Source organism: Melitaea cinxia, chromosome 17 (genome assembly GCF_905220565.1).
Source record: "Melitaea cinxia chromosome 17, ilMelCinx1.1, whole genome shotgun sequence".
NCBI lineage: Eukaryota > Metazoa > Arthropoda > Insecta > Lepidoptera > Nymphalidae > Melitaea > Melitaea cinxia.
The window spans coordinates 13,129,678-13,152,547 of record NC_059410.1 but is presented as its reverse complement, the minus strand read 5'-3'; the positions used below and the strand labels follow the sequence as shown (position 1 = coordinate 13,152,547).

At 37.8% G+C, this 22,870-nt stretch overlaps 2 protein-coding genes across 2 annotated transcripts; one reads left to right on the top strand and one right to left on the bottom strand.

Moving 5' to 3' along the window:
* Positions 1-615: 615 nt before the first annotated feature.
* On the bottom strand, positions 616-7,608 carry LOC123661424 (Bardet-Biedl syndrome 4 protein homolog). Its single transcript, XM_045596385.1, has 9 exons — positions 7,575-7,608; positions 7,317-7,501; positions 7,074-7,186; positions 6,722-6,816; positions 5,938-6,103; positions 2,520-2,796; positions 1,826-1,981; positions 1,083-1,286; positions 616-756 (listed from the first exon to the last, which is right to left on the bottom strand). Exons 1-9 carry the CDS (start codon positions 7,606-7,608, stop codon positions 616-618), a joined length of 1,371 nt encoding a protein of 456 aa, XP_045452341.1.
* A 274-nt stretch (positions 7,609-7,882) lies between these two features.
* Positions 7,883-22,525, top strand: LOC123661602 (peptide-N(4)-(N-acetyl-beta-glucosaminyl)asparagine amidase). The gene is made up of 10 exons (XM_045596559.1): positions 7,883-8,215; positions 8,460-8,639; positions 8,787-8,952; positions 9,482-9,660; positions 15,312-15,494; positions 17,057-17,227; positions 18,612-18,763; positions 20,243-20,514; positions 20,948-21,112; positions 22,121-22,525. Exons 1-10 carry the CDS (start codon positions 8,003-8,005, stop codon positions 22,282-22,284), a joined length of 1,845 nt encoding a protein of 614 aa, XP_045452515.1. The 5' UTR covers positions 7,883-8,002; the 3' UTR covers positions 22,285-22,525.
* Positions 22,526-22,870: the final 345 nt, after the last annotated feature.

Genomic DNA, 22,870 nt, shown 5'->3' with positions numbered 1-22,870 from the left:
GAGGAAGTGAAATAAAATACAATGTACTCTGTAGTTCAAATAGTTAAATAAAATTGCAATTTTTATATCTTTATATGTGGACGCTTAAGCCTGTAATATCCCGCTACTGGGTATAAGCCTCATTCCCCGTGTAGGAGAAGGATCAGAGCTTAATCCACCACGCTGCTCCAATGCGGGTTGGCGGATATATTCTGTACTATGAGTAACGATCGCTATCAGGTGTACATGATAACAACCGGGACTGACGGCTTAAGGACTGTACAAACACTCAGACCACGGCAAACACCTGTATGGCCAATACAAATGTTTGTCATGTGCGGGGATCGAACCCCCAACCGCCAGCGCAACAAATAGAATAATAAGTAACATTCTTCAATACATAGTACATAGGAAAAATAGTACAACAATTTCGGGAAAGAAGAATTTCAAAATTAAGTTTCATAACTTTTCATAAAAATAACGAACGAACAGGCGTGCTTCTTGATTTAAAATGATCGTTTCCAGTAATATTTGCAGTGGGTACAAATGTGCTAAGTCCGTGTTTTTTTCAAAGGCGAATAAACAAAAGAATTATTAATAGAGAAGCACCAACACTCCTGGTTTTCTGCTAACTGTCTAAACTTCATCCGGCTGTAAAGTTTCTGGTCCTTGAAAGTCTTCTTTGTCCTCATCTCCTTTGTTTCCGCTAAACTGATCTTGCAATTTTGGGTCTGCTTGGGATAGCGCATTGATTAAAGTCGCGAGGGAGCTGGAGAGCTAAAATTAGAAAATATCAACTAACTAGTTGATTCTTATGCTAAAAATTATAACATACTTTTGTAACTAAGGGTGGGAAACAAGCGTACATTTCGTCTGATGGTAAGATGATAAGATATCTCCAACACCAGGATCAAATGGAAGTGCGGTGCTGATATTACAGGAATATAACTACTCGAGATCGAGCAGTATTATTTAGCTGTAATCTTCTGTAAGGTTATTGAACTTCCCAAATTGGGCTGTTGAAATTTTGAGCAAGATATTTTTCTGCTGTGCCCTACCTAAATAAAATTATCTGATAAAATTAAAATAAATCAAAACATTACCTGTGCATCTGGAGCCTGTTCTAACAATTGAGCAACGACCCTTGTTTCCTTCAATGCATCAGCCAATCTTCCCACTCGAGCGTGTCTCCCTGCCAAGTTCAATCTGACTAATGGGTCGGTCGGTGACAGTTCTACGGCCCTGTTGTATGCCGCGTCAGCTCTGCCATCTCCTAAACGTTCGAGAGCTATTCCTATAAGTAGCACCTGCAACACATAGGGTAGTAAAATGTAATTTACAAATTGTTACCTGACTTACTTTTATCTCTACTAATATTATAAATGTGAATTTAAGTTTGTTTATTACGTTTTCACGCGAAAACTACTTTACCTATCATTAAACTTTGTACAAATATTCTCTGAGGTATTAGAAGTAACATAGGATATTTTAGTACAAAAAAAAAAAAACAATGCGAGCGAAGCCGCGGGTCAAAGCTAGTATAACATAATTATAACTAATCAATGTTTCAAATTTTGTAAGTATGATATTTGTTTAAATGTATGAACGGAAAATCATTTAATAGTACCTACCTGATGCAATTGCGTAGTAGGTATATCTGATAATACTTAGCCACAATTTAGAAACTGTTGGTTCAAATAGTTTTTTTTTTTTTTTTTTGTTTTGAATAGCTCATTTACCGAGAAAGGCTATAGGTTTCTTATAGTATTTTAGTACGTTTTTTTTTTCCTTAATTTCACGCAGCTAAACCGCAGCGCATAGCTAGTAACAGAATGTGCACGCTCACGGTGTGCGAGCGAGTGGGGTGCAGCGCGGCGGCGCAGGCGAGGCGGCAGAAGGCGGAGGCGGCGCGCCGGCTCGCGAGCAGCGCCAGCCCCAGGTTGTGCGCCGCGCGCGCGCTCAGCGGCGCCAGGTTCGCGGCGCGTGACAGGCAGGTTAACGCCTGAGGATACGCTAACTTAACGCCAGCTTCTAATAGTAGTTGGGTTTGATCAGCGGGGCCACGTTCGACGCGCGTGCCAATGGTCAACGCGGGAGATATAAGGAAATAATACTTTTTTTTTTCAAATGTCAATGTCAAAGGTGCTTAGGGAAGAATAAGGCAATTGTTTATAGAGTAATATTTATTATTATCCATTTGTATATGTTGTATTAAATATCCATCAGATTTTAAATGAGCTAGGATCTAAATATGTGAAATCCATTTCTAATGTCGTATAGCGAATTTAACGTGACCCCGGAACAAAAATGAAAACACACAAAAGTTCCAAACATATTTTTCTACTATTGTTTATTAGAAATTAAAAGTTTTCTCCAGTTCGTTTTTATACATATCTCTCATGTACGAACATACTTGGCTCACAGGCAAATTATTTAACTCTTTGCCTTGGCTACAATTTTATTGGTTGAATGCATAGATGATGACAGACATTTAAGTGCAAATAAAAATATAGATACTGTAAACATATAGACAGACTTACAGCTACAAATTTTTTTTTCATAAGCAACGCAAGTCCCAGATTAGAATGGCCAGCAACACATGTAGGGTGAGCGCTTAAAGCCGCTTTAAGTCTCGCAAGCGCTGCATCTACATCTTTGTGCTGCAGCAACATTGCAGCCAGTGCCAGCGCTGCAGCGTGTTGAGTGGGTTGTTGCGACAGAGCCTCGCCTAATAGTTGAAAAGCACGACGTGGATCTCCTGCACGAAGGCTCAGTGCTCCTGCCGCTGCTAAGGTGTCCGCACCGCATGCGTGTGTTCTAATTTAATTTATAAATATTAAAATATATTACATAATACTTTTTTTTCAGGACGAACTAAGTTGTCAATCTTCAAGTGGACAAAATATTGAAAACTGACATCTCACTCACTCTTCAATTTCCAATACTATTTAATGAGATACCTACACTACATTACAGCCGCCGCTCTGGTGTAATGATGAGTGTGCCGTGTCGGCGGCCTAAATACTGACGGTCACAGGTTCAATTCCCGCTCAGAGTGATCTGGTTATAAGTCTTTGTGGGTTTTCCCACCAATCACTATGCCTCGTAGAGCACGTTAAGCTGTCGGTCCCGGTTGTTATCATGTACACCTGATAACGATCGTTACTCATAGTAAGGAATATATCCGCCAACTCGTAGTACAGCAGCTTGGTGGATTAAGTTCTGATCCTCCTCCTACATGAGGAAAGAGGCCTGTTTGAGTACGCGCGCGCCTGATGATCGCGTGGGGCGCGCGCGACGCAAGGGGCGGAGAGTGCTGGCGACGATGCGAGCGCAGCGCCGACGAATTAAATTGTCATCCACGACGCCGAGCCGTCAACATTAGTATTTTCTTTATCCGCGACGCCAAGCCGTCAAGTTTTATATATTTTTATCATTTCAATTATCATTTAACCTTTTGACCGCCATAGTCACCTATACTTGACAAGGGCTCGCGAGTCCTGTGCGCCAGCGACGTCTATAGGTGACAAAAAACACGGACCACAAAAATATTAAATAAAATTATTAAAAAAATATTTCTAGTAATTTAATTCAACATTTCTGAAAATAGAATATCCCTGCAACATTCGAGTATAAAAAACAAGTCTTTTAGAGCTACACGTACTGAGAAACATTGAAATAAAAACATGCATTCTTATTCCACGTAAATGCTATGTCCAGAACGCCGAAGTCGTCTATAGTTGACTGCTAGGGATGTGACGCAAGAGGTATAAATAAATAAGAAATAAATAAATATTTATAATATACACACACCGTCATCTGTTCCTAAAGTAAGCAACTTAATACTTTTGTTATAGATAACAGCCGACTGGTAAAACTACATTTTTTTTTGATAAAGTTACATATAAATAATACATATATAAATAAATATATATTACACCCAGACTCGGGGTGGGAATCGAACCCACAATACCCGGAGCAGAAAGCAGGGTCACTACAAACTGCGCCAACGGGCTAGTCAAAATTGTATAGATGTTTTTTTAAGCTATTCAAAATTGAACTCAAACGTGTTATATTTTCTATAAATAATTTGATATTTGAATAAAACAAAATGTAAAAAACGTAAAACTATCAGCTAACACATAAATAGCAAATAAATAAAAAAATCAAATCATCTAAAATCAATCAAATCGTCATAATAAATCTGATATCTCAAATTGGGCGCATCTCTAGCGTTTAGTCATTAATCCGTTCTCTACACGCCGTTGTCAAGTATAGACGACAGCCTGGTGACGTCATAAGCGAATGGAGAGAAAACTAGTGCAGTGAGCGATACCTTAGAACATCGTCGCATTTTGGAAGGCGTCGATGGTTTTTTTTAAATTTACAATTACAAGTAAAATTGTTTTATATTATTTTCTTTTTCTTTTTTTTATCTAAGGTTAAGATTAAAATTACGATTTTCTTTTTCATTCTCAAAATCATCTGGCAGCATCAATATCATCTTTAACCACCACTCTCATAAAAGCTTTTCTTCTGAGACCCATGGCTTTGGTGTCGTGAAATCAAATGGCAGGCGTATTACTCAGTACTGTTTTAGTACTATTTGCTACCTAAGCGAAAAAAAAAAAAAATATTTAACGTAAATATTTCTTTTAACTAAAGCTGGCACAGACCGCACCGATTATATTAATTTCCTTTTAGTGGTGTGTAGGTAGATTTTTTTAAATTTTAAACTTTTATTACTCCTTTTTTAGTTATTAATTATCTAATAAGATAATAATTGTTTGCAGGCAAACGAAAAAGACCAACTTCAATTATAATGACAAATAATACAACGTAGGTAGACGAAAAAATAGTCAAGTAAATACGGATTATCAAAGATTACTCATAAAGTTGTAATCAGATCTCGATGAAATTTAAATGTCTACATGATAAACATCGGCTTTTGATTGAATTAAAAATCATCAAACCCGGTGCACCCAGTAAAAAGTTATGCGGATTTTCGACTTTACCTCGATTTCTCTGGGATCCCATCATCAGATCCTGGTTTCCTTATCATGGTACTACACCTTTCGACCAAAAAATAATTATCAGAATTGGTTCATAAACGACGAAGTTATCGCCAAACATACATAAAAAAAATATAATATATATATACGGTCGAATTGAGTAACCTCCTTTTTTTGAACTCGGTTAAAAAATTACAAATTTGAATTTGGTTAATTTTTTTAAATTACTTTTCATGTATATATCGATTCGATTCGAAATCGATATAAAGTGTGCTGCTTCCTTGCGTGCGACACAGCACATCTCTTAGGGAGTTTTAAAACCGTAGGTCAGCTGCGCCGTAGTCGTCCAGTCGTGACAATGACGTCATGGCGATAGAAAATAGTGTTGTGCTTTACTACGATTATTTTTGTAATGTTTGTTTTTTATTTATGTTATTGTAAGTATATATAACGAGTGCAAGATAACACAATAAAAATATAGAAAAATAAACCTTCCTAGATTATATAAGTAGTCATTTATTGCATAAAAACCAACAAAAACAAGCCACTGTGTGGTACTCGATAACGACTCTTGGCAGCACTATTTTTTTCGTAGGTATTTTAGTTTATTTTATGCCTTGGCGTACAGGGCACGGGAATGGATTTGAGGTGTGGCGGTCAAAAGGTTAAACAACAATATACGATACAAAGAAATACAGTCCATTTCATTAACCAGCATCGGGTACCAGTTTTCCCTAACCATTACGGCACAGGGCACTGGCCCCAACAAGGCCTATGCCCCGCAGTGGGATATTGTAGGCTGAAGCAAAGCGATTACATTATTTTGTAATCATTTATGGACTACTATTATTATTGTTTTATTAAATTATTCTTTTATCTATCATAACTATAGATCCACCAGAATACGATTCCAAATCCCTTCCAACAACAATCGAAAGCGACTTACGCGAGTGCATGATCGTACGCCGCTAACGCGCTAGGTACATCCCCGGCAGCCAGCAACAGTCTTGCCAGTAGCGCCGCCGCTCGCTCCCCGCCGCCCGCGCCCTGCGCTGCTCGCGCCCACTCCACTCCCGAACCACCCGGCCCCATAACGTGACATGCACATTCCGCTGTAGGTTAGGGTTTATAATATAGATTTGCAAATAGAAGATTAGTTAAAAAATAAATGTATCGATAAAAACTGAAACCACACCTGATAATTTTAATATAAAGCATGTTGCAGTAAAGGCAAAGTTTTGTACCTGTAGGTAGCCTGTAGGCTATACGGATTTTTGTATTATATTTTCTAAATCAAGTAACCCAGAGAATATTGTTATGTAAGGAACGTTAAACAAGCCATGCTTAAGTATACTCAAAAACCATAATTTCCTCGAGCAAAATATTTATATAATATAATAATTTTTGTTGTAAGTTGGAATTATATATAATTTTACATGGCGTCATATATAATCATATATAATTCTGTATATAAAAAAAAAACTCTAAGAATTCACTTCAACCTATCGTAGTCCACTGCTAGACATAAGCCTCCACAAGTTCGCGTCAAAAATGGTGTGAACTCATGTTTTTTGCTTATAGTCACCACGCGAGCAGGCTGGTTGGTAACCGCTTTAATAATATTAAGTTAAATTATTTCCTCCTTAATAGAAATTATATGCCTTCACATACCCATAAGTTATAAATAATATAGTTACAATATAAATTGTTTTAAGATTTATTTATACTACCTAGAGCGCAATATATTTCTGGATCTGGATGCTTTGACAACTTATCCGCTTCCAAGTAAGCTTCTAACGCTAGTTGAAAACGACCCTGACGATATCTGTAAGAACGATATAAAAATTTTTTTTTATTTTTTTTAATACTTGAAAAATTAACAATTAATTTAAAACAATTTACAAGCTAATGAACAGAAAAAAAACAAGTATTTTGACATTATTTCGAACTTGGCCGCTGCACGCATATACGTTCTTTTCAGAAAGAAAATACACGTAAAATATTTAATTAATTTACTTCTTACTTTATTCTTCGATTAATGAATTTATTTGTCCTACATTTTTCAATATAAACATAACTAACAAGCACTTAGCTACTTGTTTTAGCGGCTCTGGATCTTGAGGTTGCAGTCGAATACAACTGTGAAACTTGTCCACTGCTTCTTGAAGTCTTCCTGCGTCAGCTAAAACTGCACCCTGGTTATAATTAGGAAAAGAAATAACTTGTATTTTTTTTTTTTTTGTAATTCCTTTTTAATTTCTTGTAAAGTAAATTGTTGAGATTTATTGAGAATTATTATGTTGTTATAATATTACATAGTTTTACCATAATGAAATATGCGTATCTGTGTGTATGGTTAGTTTCTTTTTGTAAAACGTCTACCAATTCCATGCACATCGCATGCTCGCCACGTACATAACGTGTATGTAATAGCCAGTTTCGCGAACCTTTTTTGAGTTCTGCAAAATAATCGGCGAGTAGTAGAAAACGAATAAATTTACTATTAAATTCTATTTTATTTATTTAATTTGTTTTATTAGCGTAAAATAAAAAATAAACACTATATAATAAAGTTTCAAATACCGTCATTTGTTTGTCCAATGGATTGTTTTTGCATTTTGTTGTTTGAACTTTGATCTTTTCAATTTAAAATGTTGTTTACATTTTATTACCATGGCAACGTGTTACGAATGGTTTTAAGAGAAAAATTCACATGCGATATAAATGTAAAAATCATTGGAACCGCGGTAATGATTTTAAGTTAATAAAGATAATTATTTATTTTTAATTGTATATGTCTTAGCATACATCACAATACTAAAAATAAATAATGTACAATGTTAGCATTTGAGACGTTCCCGAACGAAAAATTACATGACAATACAAAATTGACAAGTTTCCAGTAGCAAATCCAAATCACTCAAAGCAGATGACTTAGTCAATAATGCGATAATAAATAAATATTTCCCTTCCTAAACATTCCACTGCAATAAAACGGTATAAATCTGAAAATGGAGGACATGGCGCGTTTAGCTCTGGTTGAACAAAATGTTAAAGACTTATGTAAGTTTAACGAAATACTACAAGAACTCTTGCAGCTCATCAACTACATTTTAGATAATCCACACGAAAGCGAGAACAGAACTGTTAAGAGTGAAACACTAAAAAAAGTGATAAACTGTGAGGCTTTCATTGACTATCTTAAATACATAGGATTTCAAAAGGTAAGTGCCAAAAAAAAAAGTTTTTCAATAGGTTAACGAAATGAATTTGTTAATTTATATAAAATTGTACTATAATGTTAATTGCTTTATGAATCTTATTATATTTCATTTTATTTATTCAATAGTAAAGTCTGTTATCACATCACTGCACATTAGCATCAGATATCAGTAAATTACTATTATTTATGACTAGAATATACAATATTATTAAATGGTATTTTACATTAATTTTAATTGTTTTCAGACACAGAATGAATTCGTATTTCCTAAGGAACAAACATTGAGTAAACTAAGAGTGGCGCAAGCAGCATTAGAGAGAAAAATAAATTTTTGCTATGGGCCCATCAATAATGTCAAACCTGCTGGGCTTCCGAACAATATGCAACATAGAAAGAAAGTTCAGTACACACCAGCTAATGTACTGGTAAGCTTTCAATATTTTAATATGCCCTAAATATGTAAAAATAATAAGATCTTCAATAATATTTCCTATAAATATAAATTAGTAAATATACATATATGTTGAAAGCTAATATTACTTCCATAGTAAAATATATTTATTTAAAAATAGGAAACAGACAATGAATTGCTGCTAAAGATTCAAATGCTCTTTAATGATATGATAAAATATGAAGATGAAGACTTGCAACAGACAGCCAGGGAGCACATTCCACTAGTAACATTGCAATTAATGGCGTTAGATAGAATGAGAGAACAACAACGTAAAATTAAAACAGGTGGGTTCCAATGTTTAGATTTACAATAAAAAGTACATGGACAGACAAGCTCTGCTTGGGTAAAATTTTTAAATAAGTGTGTGTGTCAGCCCTGACTTGCGACTGATATTAATTCTTTAAGTTAAAATATAAATGTTGTATTAAGACTCCAATTACAATAATTTAAAACAATAAAACTCTAAAATCAAAACTTAAATTGACGCTGACTATTTGCATCTGTACAGTAAATGCTTAGTATCCTATTATACTACTATACCTACACATATGTGTAGGTATAGTAGATACCTACACATATCTTTCATAAATAGCTAAAACACTGCTGTTTCTTTGTTTAACATAATTTTACTTCCCATATTTTTTTTTAACGCTCTTTGTATTGTTTCTTAAGTTGTAAAATCCAAAAATAAAGTTTTCCTGTTGTAGGGCAACTAGATCAAGTTTTTGGCCCTGTAAGTTATAAGCCAGTTTCATACTTAACCTTATGATGTTTCCACTAACTTTTATTAATACCAATTTATATTTCAAACAGGCGAAATTAAAGGTCACGACATGTCCTATGACATAGCACTTTTAATGGAGCTACTAGGATGGTTCAAGCATAAATTCTTTACTTGGGTCGATCAACCTCCCTGTGATAACTGTGGAAAAGCCACACAGTTTGTGAAAACCACTACAATGAGAACTGAAACCGAGACATGTAGAGTTGAGGTAAGTAGAAAACACTGCATTACACTTAAAATATGAAATGACAGACATTATTTTTCATACTGAATAGACACGTAAATTCATTGCGTAAAGACTCAATTTACATTGCAGTAGAAATTGCAGTAGGAATGAAAATAAGACTAAATAAGATAATTATTGAGTTTTGTAAAAGTGTAGAATAACCAAATGAATATTAGTTTTCATATATATGTATACTAGCTGTGACCGCGGCTTCGCCCACGTTGAAATCAGTGTGTCACAAAAATTTCCCGGCAAGCTTTCAGTGAAACTCTCATCAAAATCGGCTTAGCCGCTCTGTAAACCTTCCTCTTGAAGCACTCTCTCTATTGGTGAAACCACATGAAAATCCGTTCAGTAGATTTTGAGGGAATCGATTACATACACTTTTGGGGACTTTGTATACACTAACTGTTGCCCGCGACTACGTCCCCGTGGTTATAAGATATGCGTTTCTATTAAGATGTATAACGCAAATTACTTTTTTATTTCAGTCACTTGAAATGCTTATCAGACTGAGTAACTTTTTAAAAGGCACAATTTACTATAATTTAGTATAGTATAGTTTTATTTTCCGGCTGCAATACAAATAACCTATCAGGCGAACATATAGCTGCTGCATATTTTTCATACCAACTATCAACCCCAATTACCACCTTAGTGGTGGAATATCGCAAAATCCGCTCTTAGTGGACGTCTACTAACAATAATCTACCTCCCTGCCAAATTTCATCTTTGTCCATCCTTGATGGATCGACCATTCAGCGGTTTTTGAGTTCTCGTGATGAGTGAGTCAATAACCTTTCTCTTTTATATATATATATATATAAAAGAGAAATCGTAATATATATATTACGATGCATTATTTGGACATCTCCTTACCAAGTTTGAAGCTGTTATAGTTTCGGAGATTTCGTGATGAGTGAGTCAACCTACCATCCCCCGTTTTAACCCCAAAAGGGAGTTGATTTCTAAATATACATTATTTGGACACCTTTTCACCATCTATAGAGCTTACATTTTAAATTTCAAGTCTCTTACTTCAAAAACATAGGACATTCATACAAACTTCGAACCTCCAAACCTACCTGCCAAATTCCAAGTTTGTGTTATAGTTTCGGAGATTTCGTGATGAGTGTCCTTTCGCTTTTATATATATATATATATATATATATATATATATATATATATATATATATATAAAAGTGAATATATATATATATATATATATATATATATATATATATATATAGATGTATATATATTGTTACGTGTTAGGGTTCGAAGGATTTGGAGAGAAAGACCTGCTGACTCTTTTCAAGACTTTATTCACTAGCACTAGGTCCAACACAAAGCACTAGGTTCAAACACTAAGCACTAAGTTCAAACACTAAGCACTCACAATGTCCTCAGTCGTAGCCAACGTCGTAGGTTTCACTGGTACCACTCTTGATCACTAGTTTTCACTCTTGAAGTCGCCTCGAAGATCGCTCAAACTGAACTGTACTCGCTCGCCTCCCTGCGGCTATTTATATCGGCCGACACGAGGCCCAGACCATTCTGGAAAGTTCGCGCATGTACCCGGTTTTCGAGACTATACTTCTATATAGTTCCACAATAGTACCTCTAACGCCATCTAGTATTGAGTAGAGAATTTCATGTTATCGCTGTCTTTGTGTGGTTTCGATGGTTACCGCTAGATGGCGCTAGTTTCTTTGTGTGTTCGTAACAATATGTTATCTGTATATAATATGTAATAATAAATTCTGTTCTATTCTATTCTGATCTTTTCTTTTCTATTCTGTTCTTATTCTGTTCTCTTCTATTTTGTTCTTATTCTGTTCTATTCTATTCTTTCCTATTCTATGCTGTTCTTATTTTGTTCTATTCTGTTCCATTCTATTCTGTTCTGTTCTATTCTGTTCTGTTCTGTCCTATTCTATTCTTTTCTATTCTGTTCTTATTCTGTTTTATTCTATTCTGTTCTGATCTGTTCTATTCTATTCTATTCTGTTCTGTTCTATTCTATCCTATTCTGTTCTCTATTCTGTTCAGTTTTGTTCTGTTCAGTTTTTATTCTGTTCTATTCTATTCTACTCTATTCTGTTCTATTCTATTCTCTATTCTGTTAAGTTTTGTTGTGTTTTGTTCTATTCTGTTCTGTTCTAGTCTATTCTGTTCTGTTCTGTTCTGTTCTATTCTGTTCTATTCATTTCTTATTCTGTTCTATTCTATTCTATTCTCTATTCTGTTAAGTTTTATTCTATTTTGTTCTATTCTATTCTGTTCTGTTCTATTCTGTTCTATTCTATTCTGTTCTATTCTGTTCTGTTCATTTCTTATTCTGTTCATTTCTTATTCTGTTCTATTCTATTCCGTCCTATTCTATTCTTATTCTTTTTTTATTATGTTTTATTCTGTTATATTCCGTTTTGTTCTATTCGTTTCTATTCTGTTCTATTGTATTCTGTTCTGTTCTATTCTGTTCTATTCATTTCTTATTTTGTTCATTTCTTATTCTGTTCTGTTCTATTCTGTTCTTTTCTATTATATTCCATTCTGTTCTGTTCTGTTCTTATTCTGTTCTATTCTGTTTTGTTCTATTTTATTCTCTTCTGTTCTATTCTATTCTATTCTGTTCTATTCTGTTTTGTTCTATTCTATTCTGTTCTATTCATTTCTTATTCTGTTCTATTCTGTTCTGTTCTTATTCTGTTCTGTTCTTATTCTGTTCTATTCTATTCTATTCCGTCCTATTCTATTCTGTTCTTATTCTTTTTTTATTATGTTCAATTCTGTTCTATTCTATTCTGTTATATTCCGCTTTGTTCTATTCGTTTCTATTCTATTCTATTCTATTCTGTTCTATTCTGTTCTTTTCTATTATTTTGCATTCTGTTCTGTTCTTATTCTCTTCTATTCTATTCTGTTCTGTTCTATTCTATTCTGTTCTGTTCTGTTCTATTCTATTCTGTTCATTTCTTATTCTGTTCTATTTTGTTCCATTCTGTTCTGTTCTATTCTTTTTTATTCTGTTCTGTACTTATTCTGTTCTATTCTATTCTATTCTGTTCTATTATATTCTGTTCTATTCTATTCTCTATTCTGTTCTCTATTCTGTTCAGTTTTGTTCCGTTCTGTTCTTTTCTATTCTGTACTATTCTGTTCTATTCTATTCATTTCTTATTCTGTTCTATTCTTTTTCTTTCTGTTTTGTTCTTGTTCTGTTTCTATATACAGATAACAGGTATATAAAACATATAAATATTGTTACGTGTTAGGGTTCGAAGGATTTGGAGAGAAAGACCTGCTGACTCTTTTTGAGACTTTATTCACTAGCACTAGGTCCAACACAAAGCACTAGATTCAAACACTAAGCTTAGTGCTTAGTGTTCAAACACTAAGCACTAACGATGTCCTAAGTCGTATCCAATGTTGTAGGTTTCACTGGTACTCTTGATCACTAGTTTTCACTTTGAAGTCGCCTCGAAGATCGCTCAAACTGAACTGAACTCGCTCACCTCCCTGCGGCTATTTATATCGGCCGAGACGAGGCCCAGACCATTCTGGAAAGTTCGCGCATGTACCCGTATAGTTCCACAGTAGTTCCTCTAACGCCATCTAGTATTGAGTAGACAGTTTCATGCTGTCGCTGTCTTTGTGTGGTTTCAATGGTTGCTACTAGATGGCGCTAGTTTCTTTGTGTGTTCGTAACACTACTCCCCTCTTAGAGATGCTCGTCCCGAGCATCGTTGTTACTGCCACAGTAACGTGCCAAACGGTCTATGTGTACCACTTTAAATGTCCCTCTAGGTTGCTTTTGAATCCTGTAAGTCACATCATTCAATCGGGTAACCACTTTGTATGGGCCGTCCCACTTGGTCTGCAACTTTGGAGATTTCCCTTTCCGGCGGGTTGGGTTATGCAGGCACACCAGTGACCCTTCCTTGAACCGCTCGTGTTCGATTTCCGGTCGTATCTGGTTTTCATGTTCTCGCTTGACTGTAACCCATTTTCCCGAACCAAGGCGTGTATATAGCGCATTTTTTCCCTTAAATCGCTGACATAGTCTTGTACGGTATTTGGTTCCTCCGGTGACCCTCCAGTCAATAGGTCTACTGGTATTCGTAATTCTCTACCGTAATTTACATACGCCGGGGTAGCTTTTATGCTCTCATGCTCGGCGGTTCGGTACGACAGAAGGAAGAGTGCTATATACTTGTCCCAATCCTTTTGTTTGTCGTCTACCAATTTCGCCAAATGCCTCTCAAGGGTCTGATTAAATCTCTCAACCATTCCATCAGACTGTGGATGGTATGCGGTGGTCCTCGTCTTATGCATGCCCAAAATTCTGCACACTTCCTGGAATACTTGCGATTCGAAGTTCCTGCCCTGATCAGAATGGATTTCTAGAGGCACACCAAAGCGACATATCACTTCTTCGACTAAATTAGAAGCGACTGTTGTAGCTTCTTGGTTTGGTATGGCGAACACTTCGGGCCATTTGTTGAAGTAGTCCATGACGACCATAAAATACTTGTTTCCCGATTCCGTTACAGGAAATGGCCCCGCTACATCAACTGCAATTCGTTCCCACGGTGCACCGACGTTATACAACCGCAGATTCCCACGGCTCCTGGTCTGTGGTCCTTTTACAGCAGCGCAAGTAGTACATTTGCGGCACCAATCCTGTACATCATCTCGACAATACAACCAGTAGAATCGTTCTCGCACTTTTGTTAACGTCCTCTTGACACCTAGATGACCTCCTGACGCCATCATGTATTTCACAGAGAACATCTGGTACTCTCGTTCTTGGAACAATTATCTGAAGGTGGAAATCTCTGCCGTTAGTCTTCTCCCATTTCCGATAGACTATTCCGTTTTGAAGTATCAGACTGTCCCATTGAGCCCAGTACGCCTTAGTGATAGCGCCAGTGGGTGCCACCTCACTCCAGATTGGTTTTACGTCACCCCGTTTCTTCCACGTGATGACGTGTCGAAGGTCGCCATCTCTTTCTTGAGCTTCCCTCAGCATCATTCTCCCAGATACCCAAAGGACTTGTTCTTGTTAGCTTTAATGTTACTTCATTAGATTCTTGCTTAACACAATGTTTGCTGTCTTCCGAACACGGCCTTCGTGAGAGCGAGAGAAGGAACTGAGTTATTGGTCTCAACTTTCACACGAGGATTCAAACCCATCTGGACGTATGTGATTCAACTGTGGGGTACTACGTCATGCCCAACTATTGAAATTCTTGAAAAATTTAACTACAAAATATTGCGGATTATTACTCGTGCTCCTTGTTTCGTACTCAACGTACTCCTAAATCACGACCTGATAATACTCACAGTCAAGCAGGAGATTGAACGACGTCTAATAATGCCAACAATATCCAATAAGTCCGTTACTTAAAAAGAAAAATACCTCAGGATTCGATCAAGACAGAGTAAACTAACTGTGTAAAATAAAGAGCATGTGACACAGATCACATGCCGTGCACGCCAATTAGAGCTACATTAGCTATACTGCTAAATGTCCTTTAGAAGGAGACGGATTGTTGGTATAAAAAAAATGAAAAATGGGTAGTGTTCTCCTTCGATACTAGGCTTCTATATGTATAAAATTGTTACAGCTGTACGAATGCCCATCGTGCGGTTGTAACACTCAATTTCCGCGCTACAACTCTCCGCGCACTTTGCTACGCACGCGCCGAGGGCGCTGCGGCGAGTGGGCGAACTGCTTCACGCTGCTGTGCCGCGCGCTCGGCTACGACACGCGCTACGTGTACGACACTACCGACCACGTGTGGTGCGAGGTATGTAGCGGCGAGTGGGCGAACTAGTGCACGCTGCTGTGCCGCGCGCTCGGGTACGACACGCGCTACGTGTACGACACTACCGATCATGTGTGGTGCGAGGTATGTTGCGGCGAGTGGGTGAACTGTTGCACGCTGCTGTGCCGCGCGCTCGGCTACGACATGCGCTACGTGTACGACACTACCGATCATGTGTGGTGCGAGGTATGTTGCGGCGAGTGGGCGAACTGCTGCACGCTGCTGTGCCGCGCGCTCGGCTACGACATGCGCTACGTGTACGACACTACCGATCATGTGTGGTGCGAGGTATGTTGCGGCGAGTGGGCGAAATGCTGCACGCTGCTGTGCCGCGCGCTCGGCTACGACATGCGCTACGTGTACGACACTACCGACCACGTGTGGTGCGAGGTATGTAGCGGCGAGTGGGCGAACTAGTGCACGCTGCTGTGCCGCGCGCTCGGCTACGACACGCGCTACGTGTACGACACTACCGACCACGTGTGGTGCGAGGTATGTAGCGGCGAGTGGGCGAACTAGTGCACGCTGCTGTGCCGCGCGCTCGGCTACGACACGCGCTACGTGTACGACACTACCGACCACGTGTGGTGCGAGGTATGTAGCGGCGAGTGGGCGAACTAGTGCACGCTGCTGTGCCGCGCGCTCGGGTACGACACGCGCTACGTGTACGACACTACCGATCATGTGTGGTGCGAGGTATGTTGCGGCGAGTGGGTGAACTGTTGCACGCTGCTGTGCCGCGCGCTCGGCTACGACATGCGCTACGTGTACGACACTACCGATCATGTGTGGTGCGAGGTATGTTGCGGCGAGTGGGCGAACTGCTGCACGCTGCTGTGCCGCGCGCTCGGCTACGACATGCGCTACGTGTACGACACTACCGATCATGTGTGGTGCGAGGTATGTTGCGGCGAGTGGGCGAAATGCTGCACGCTGCTGTGCCGCGCGCTCGGCTACGACATGCGCTACGTGTACGACACTACCGATCATGTGTGGTGCGAGGTATGTTGCGGCGAGTGGGCGAAATGCTGCACGCTGCTGTGCCGCGCGCTCGGGTACGACACGCGCTACGTGTACGACACTACCGATCATGTGTGGTGCGAGGTATGTTGCGGCGAGTGGGCGAACTGCTGCACGCTACAGTACGTAGCACGCTATAAGTACACAAATTAATAGAGTAAGCAAGATGTGACAAGAACTGTTTCTACGTTAAGCACCATAGATCAACTTTAATTAATTATATTATTAAAGTAATTGTTTATATTTGTCATTGGTGTTAAATCTTTCCCCTCGATCTTTTTTTATTAAAACTTCAACTTCTCCTTGTCTTTCTCTTCTTTTTAAGACAATCAATCTGTCGTCATTAGTTACTCTAAAATAGTTTACAAAATAATATTTTTAATTTTTTTTTTTTTAATTATATTTTTGGTCACATGCCTCCCGGTTAAGTGAGTCTCTGTAAATACATTGATTGTATCTCAAATAAAAATATACTTTGATATAACGGCATCAGTATACAACATAATCGAAGGGCTTGTTTTCAGGTTTTCGACTACGATTCCAACAGTTGGCTGCACGTAGATCCGTGTGAAGGCGCATTAAACGCCCCACTCATGTATAGCCACGGCTGGGGCAAGAAGCTCTCCTACGTGATAGCATTGTCCAAAGATGACCTGCAGGATGTCACTTGGCGGTACACCTTTAATCATAAGGAGGTATCCATATATTTCTAACGTAATTATAATACTCTTTAAAATAGTAACAGATTCTATTCAATTTATTCTTGGATAAGTGTTTTAATCATGTCTCATAAATTTGCGCTTCTGATTTAAATTTTATTATATACATAAAACTTACCAAAGAAAGAAAGAAAATAGATATATCAACGAGAAAAACAAAATGACGTTATGAAGATAGCTAACTCGGATTTCCTATTATTTTACCAAGTTTATCTCAGACAACTCAGTGCACTTAATGTGAAAGAATTAAAAATACCTTAATTATTCGTAAAAATACTTTTGTAAATTCAGCGTAACCAAAACGAACACAAAAATGAAAATTACCCAATTAGGTGTAGTCGTTCAGGATTACATAGTTGATGAAGATTGTGGACTTGGTGACGCTGTATTTTATGCAACATGTTACTAATTTTGTACTAAAACACAGCTTATATATTATTTTTCAAAAGAGTAACTGTGCAAAAAGAGTAACTTTTTTGCTGGTTCTTCTTTGCAGAATCTACATTTCGAATCGGTGGTAGCTTTACTTCTACAAAAATAATATTTTTTTTTAAAGTTTTAATTTGTAAAATGACGATTCGAAAGTTCTTTTGGAGCCTGTTTGAATAAAGCTGTTTTTGATTTTGATATATAGATAAATAATAATAGTTCCATTACTGTGGGTCCAATGAGTGCGTAAGCACGGCTATAATTAATTTACAATGAAAGGACCGTTTATGCAGAAGTTATAAGTAGGTCGTATGCTTCAGCCTGTAATATCCCATTACTGGGCATAGGCCTCTTTCCCCATGTGAAGAAGGATCAGATCTTAATCCACCATGCTGCTCCAATGCGGGTCGGCGGATATATTCCCTACTATGAGTAACGACCGCTATCAGGTGTACATGATAACAACCGCGACCGACGGCTTAACGTGCTCTCCGAGGCACGGTGGGGAGATCCACAAGGACTGCACAAACACCCAGACCGCGGCAAACACCTGTATGGTCAATACAAATGTTTGTCATGTGCGGGGATCGAACCCGCAACCGCCAGCTGTCCATGGCTGTAACCGTTGCACCAACGCGACGTCATTAGGTCGTATAGTAGGATGAAATAAAATTTGAAAAGCATAAAACTTTTTTTTACGAGCAATGTGACAAGACCCCCCATTTGAAGGACCGTGATTAGCAGTCGAACAATATGGTTAATTATACGATAAGGTTAATGAGCAAAGTGAACACGGAACAAGGTCCATACGATAAGGTTAATGAGCAAAGTGAACACGGAATAAGGTCCATACGATAAGGTTAATGAGCAAAGTGAACACGGAATAAGGTCCATACGATAAGGTTAATGAGCAAAGTGAACACGGAACAAGGTCCTGCGAAGACGCAGCTCGGTGAGCGAGCCCGAGCTGGTGCGCGCCGTGCTGGCGCTGCGGGCGCACCGCCACGCGCAGCTGTCCGCGCCGCGGCGCCGCTACCTCGCCGCGCGCGCGCTGCGGGAGCTCGTCGACCTCTTGCGGGAGAGGTGGGGGTCGAACTAAATATAATAAGACGCGACACGGTGGGCGAGCCCGAGCTGGTGCGCACCGTGCTGGCGCTGCTGGGGGAGCTCGTCGACCTCTTGCGGGAGAGGTGGGGGTGGAACTAAATGTAATAAGATGCGACACGGTGGGCGAGCCCGAGCTGGTGCGCGCCGTGCTGGCGCTGCTGGGGGAGCTCGTCGACCTCTTGTGGGAGAGGTGGGGGTCGAACTAAATATAATAAGACGCGACACGGTGGGCGAGCCCGAGCTGGTGCGCACCGTGCTGGCGCTGCTGGGGGAGCTCCTCGACCTCTTGCGGGAGAGGTGGGGGTGGAACTAAATATTTTCTAGAATAGAATAGAATATACTTTACTGCACACCACTCGTAAAAAAAATTACATAAAACAGTTATTTACACATAGAGATAGTAATGTACAAAGGCGGTCTTATCGCTTAGTAGCGATCTCTTCCAGACAACCTTTAGATATAGGATAATATGCATTGAAAAGGTAGCAGTGCAATTATCTGTATAATTTGTAAATTCAACATTAAAACTAATAATTCAGAAGATCACAGCTAAATAACACTGTTTTCAAGCAGTGTTGTGTTTCTGTTGGTGAGTGAGGTGACCAAAGCTCCTGGGAGGGATTGGGGATTTGGTCGGCAACGCGCTTGCGATGCTTCTGGTGTTGCAGGCGTCTATAAGCTACGGTAATCGCTTACCATCAGGTGAGCCGTACGCTTGTTTGCCGACCTAGTGACATAAAAAATAATAATAATAAGACGCGACACGGTGAGCGAGTCCGAGCTGGTGCGCACCGTGCTGGCGCTGCTGGGGGAGCTCCTCGACCTCTTGCGGGGGAGGTGTGGATCGGGAAGTAACTGCGGCACGGCAGGGTATTCTCGACTAGGGAGTACCTCGACCTTACAGAAGATCACAGCTAAATAATACTGCTTTCAAGCAGTGTTGTGTTCCTGTTGGTGAGTAAGGTGACCAGAGCTCCTGGGGGGGATTGGGGATTGGGTCGGCAACGCGCTTGCGATGCTTCTGGTGTTGCAGGCGTCTATAAGCTACGGTAATCGCTTACCATCAGGGGAGCCGTACGCTTGTTTGCCGACCGAGTTTTATATTACAAAAAAAAACAAAAACAAAATGGGATATAATTGCAAACATTTATTTACCAATAAGTTAATAAACACACTTAAATAACGTCAAATAAAACTAGAGTAGTATATTGCAAAGTAAGGTAATGTTACCCATTGCAAATGCAGTAAACTAACATTTAAACTATTATTTCTCTATTGGTTGTCTTATTTCAAATTTGTTGTATTATTATAATTTTTTATTTTTCTTTCCAATTATGATAATAATTTGTCTTATTTGAAATCTATGAAATTTTATTTTAAAGTTGTCCCCTTGGTTTAAACGTGGACATTGAAATGAAAAGTAAATAAGATATTAAATTTTAAATCACTCGACAGACAACCCACAGACTACGAATCGCACGGTCGAGTATCCGGATCAAAAGAATGGCGATCAGCTAGAGGCGAAGCTGGTATCACCAGTAAAACCTTCGAGTTCGAATCGCCAGGAGAGCACGCTGTGCAGTACAGCAGTGGATTAGATAGATATCGTGTAACCAGTAACAAGGTCGAAGAATCCTTGAAAACTTGGGAAGCGGGCGTGTTCGAATGCAAGAATGTGTTCAGAAAAGTTGAAAAAGATTGGAAACAGGCGTACTTGGCGAGAGAAGGTAAGTTTTATAATGCCATATCTTAATTCATCTGCATATTTAGATTGGCATGCATAGTTGATACTGGCCATAACTTCCGCTATAAGAAAGTCCCAGTTTTAGGGAAGAAGTTATTTGTGAATGGTAAAATCTAAATGTCAAATCTGTGGATAATGGATTTTGTTTATTAGATAATTACAAGAATGTAAATCAAGGTAAATTGAAACAAATTAATCAATAAACAATTTGTGCCAAAAGTCAGATATTGTACATATTATTATTACGTCTCTTTTAGAATTTAGATTAAAATTTTAAACCATTTTTATATTCAATTCACAATTGATAATCACGGATCGTAAAACTTAAAAAATCAAAAGTTTTGGTCAATATTTAACAAAAACTACGACACGTTTGTGGTTATAATAGAATTAACACTCAACTAATGATTATCTAGAAGGAGAAGATGCGGGTTCAGTGGCGTGGAAGATAACCGCTAAAGGGGAAAATTTGGTTTTTGACTCCTTATCCATAAGAGCAGTAACAGCTATTTATGAGAATGGCAAAATTGACTGGACATTACAATTTGACAGCGATGAACCAATTTCCATTCAATTGGGTGGTATGTATGTTTTAAGTTTTATTATTAATTAGCTGAATTGACTGATTTTTCCTTGTATTGCCATTCGTCAAATGTGTAAATTTAAAATAACCGTTATTTTTTAAAAAATTTGCATTAATCTGCGCAATTATCTAACTCGAATAAAAACTTAAAAACAAATCGGTTAGAATTGACCTACACAGCCTTTCTCAAAATTTGCACTTAACAACGTATTTAATGATTAATTTATATATATAGTAATAGTAGTAATAATATAGTAGTCATGATAGTCAACATCTACCCCCGACTTCATTTTCGGTCTTTTTCTCACTCTTACTCTTTATTCTCATCTTCTCTCTCTCATTTCTATTCTCCAAATGCTCTCCCAACCATTTCTGCTCTCAGTAAGATTTATTTTGTATCCTGTCCGTTAGTATAAATATTATTGCGTTTTGAACCGAATTCAAAAAAAGGAGGAGGTTACTCAATTCGACCGTATGTGTGTGTATATATATATTTATGTATGTTCAGGGATAACTCCGTCGTTTATGAACCGATTTTGATAATTCTTTTTTTGTTGCAAAGGAGATATCCCTAGTTTGGTACCATGATAAGGAAACCAAGAGAAACTCTCGAAAATCGGCATAACTTTTTACTGGGTGTACCGATTTTAATGATTTTTAATTTAATCGAAAGCTAATGTTTATCATGTGGTCACATTTAAATTTCATCGAGATCTGATTACAACTTTTGGAGTAATCTTTGATAATGCGTATTTACTTGACTATTTTTTCGTCTACCTACGTTGTGTTACTTGTCGATATAATTGAAGTCGGTTTTTCTTCGTTTGCCTACAAACAGAATTACTGTACTATAACATAAAATAAAATATTGCATTTTCAAATAAAATCAAAATCATTTTCGTTATGAAATATTTTTCCTCTGAAAACAGAATATGTACTTCGTACTTCATTCATAATACTTCGTACTCCATTCAAAACGTTTTTAACAATTTTAAATGTCTTATAGAATCTTCAAAGGAGTTTTGCCGTCGCTTCACTAGTGCGATCCTGCGGGTTCGCCTCAGCGGCGGTCGAGGGGACGTATCTTGGCAACACGCGCAATTGTTCCGACAACCGCTGGAATCGAACACAGACACCTTCGAAATAAAAACCAGGCTTGTGACCAAATAATTGTAACAAGAAACAGGCGCGGGAAGATATCAGTCAAAATGTTCGGATGGTGTCAAAATTTTATGCAAAATTACTTTTTATTAAACCTATGTATTTTTTTATTTCAAGAAATGTTTTAATATAAATAGTTAAAATGTAAATTTGAATGCATATTTATAATCTTTGAATTTTAAATTGATTGCAGGTGACGTTCGCGCTACGATCGTTATAAATTTATAAATATAAAGAAAAGATTTTTTTTTTGTTATATTATTGTTCAATATTTTTTACACAAAAAGTCTATGAGTAAATTTTAATTTACATATCTTGTTTAATCTGTGAAAAACGGTTTTCTAGCCGCGCCTGAGTCTAAAATTTAGCGCCATGCTAATATCAATTTATATATATTTTTTCTAGTTGAGATTTATTTAAGTACCTTATTTACAGTATGAAATAAAACATTTATCACATAAAATACAATACAGACACTTAGACACTTTTTAGTTTTACAAAATAAAATTACAGAACGAAAATGGCACATTTATCAACTTGTTAAGAAATATTTAAGGTGAACTTACATATTTATTTTTTACAAAATATTTTATTT